At 37.8% G+C, this 1,432-nt stretch overlaps 1 protein-coding gene across 1 annotated transcript; it reads left to right on the forward strand.

Moving 5' to 3' along the window:
- Nucleotides 1–344: 344 nt before the first annotated feature.
- Nucleotides 345–1,432, forward strand: LOC117102402. Its single transcript, XM_033242660.1, has 2 exons — nucleotides 345–563; nucleotides 1,015–1,432. Exons 1-2 carry the CDS (start codon nucleotides 503–505, stop codon nucleotides 1,383–1,385), a joined length of 432 nt encoding a protein of 143 aa, XP_033098551.1. The 5' UTR covers nucleotides 345–502; the 3' UTR covers nucleotides 1,386–1,432.

Genomic DNA, 1,432 nt, shown 5'->3' on the forward strand with positions numbered 1-1,432 from the left:
CCCCTATACTACCCGCAACTCGTCGTTATGGCAACAAGAATTGAATCATGGACGGAGGTCAATGGAGAGCTTCTTCTTTCCAGATCAGATTGTTATACTCTGGGCCTGCTGCCTTGTAGTCTTCTGCTGAAATACCTCCTTGGCCAACAGCTTTCACTTTTCAGAGCATGGGTGGCTGTAATAAACTAAACAAGTGTTGGTGCATTATCAAGATGATCATTGAAATGCTCTCTCCACTTGTTCCAGATTCCGGCCTTAATACTATTTTTGGTCTAATGCCACGAGATAGTCCATATATCTTTTTGTAGCTGCTAAAAATGCTCTGCGGGTGATCATAGTGATCGGGGAAATGTTACTTAAGAAATAGTAGGCCTAAATAATTACAAAAGAATGAACATATTCGCCATGAAAATAGGCCAAAAATTGTTGGCACGCAGCAGCCAACTAATATAGGTCGATAATTACCAAACAATTGCTCAGCATAACACCCTATTTTTCAGATATGTGTCCAGAATGCACGCCTGCCATTTCGTTGCACGTTGCATGTCGCTTTGATCTACAACGTGAGTAATTACTTCGTATACTGTTTTGTTATTTTGATGTACAGTAACAGTAGTTAATTATCTTCACGCACCAAATGAGTTTTGAGTGCCACCGATCTGAATGTGCATGTTGGAATAAACATTCTTTATGTATTGTACTGTCAGTGTTAGTGAAACAATTCCTTCTAGTTCAGCGGAATGGCAATTATACACATTGTAGGCTGGCCCTTGAAAACAATAAGATATTTCGTAGTCTGAAATGCGCATGTTGGTACACAAGGTCAATCAACATAAAGCTATGTTGTGTGTATGTGGTGTATGTGTCGATGACCTTTGATATCGGCATGCGCAGGTCAGACTACAAATGGCTTATTCCATACAGAGGCCATTATGAATTATTAATGAACTCTTGAGACAATGCCTTGAATGTTACCACATTAGCTATTTGAATAAATACATATCTCATTTACAGCTATGATTGTGGAGGTGCTAGATGTGAATGTGGAATCGACAGAGACACAAGTTGAAATAAATGTTCTAAGCCCTATGCGATCTAACTTTATATCTAATGGCAGTGAAATACAGTCTCTTCTTCGTTACGATCAAGACCCCTGCCAATGTCCACAAATATTACCCCTGAACTTGCCTTATCTTATGATACCGACTCTTTACATTGACAATGAGCCAATTCTGGACTCTGGATGTTACGTTGCAGAATTTGATAGCACACTAATATATATACTTAAAAACTTGATTGAATCAAATGAAGACTGCAACAAGTTTTTTGCCGACATCAAATCAAAACTTTACACCACTGGAAACAATACTACTGAGATAAACTAATTATAGATAATTATTAATTTTTGTACAACACTCAATAAAAAATGCTA

Source organism: Anneissia japonica, unplaced genomic scaffold (genome assembly GCF_011630105.1).
Source record: "Anneissia japonica isolate Jap-2015-1 unplaced genomic scaffold, ASM1163010v1 scaffold1005_len2656397_cov198, whole genome shotgun sequence".
In the NCBI taxonomy this organism is placed as follows: domain Eukaryota; kingdom Metazoa; phylum Echinodermata; class Crinoidea; order Comatulida; family Comatulidae; genus Anneissia; species Anneissia japonica.

Bases quoted from the DNA above. Each gene is read 5' to 3' on its own strand.
- LOC117102402 (XM_033242660.1), top strand. From the start codon at position 503: ATGTGTCCAGAATGCACGCCTGCCATTTCGTTGCACGTTGCATGTCGC. The intron at 564-1,014 runs GTGAGTAATTAC...TCTCATTTACAG, and splicing joins ATGTCGCTTTGATCTACAAC to CTATGATTGTGGAGGTGCTA.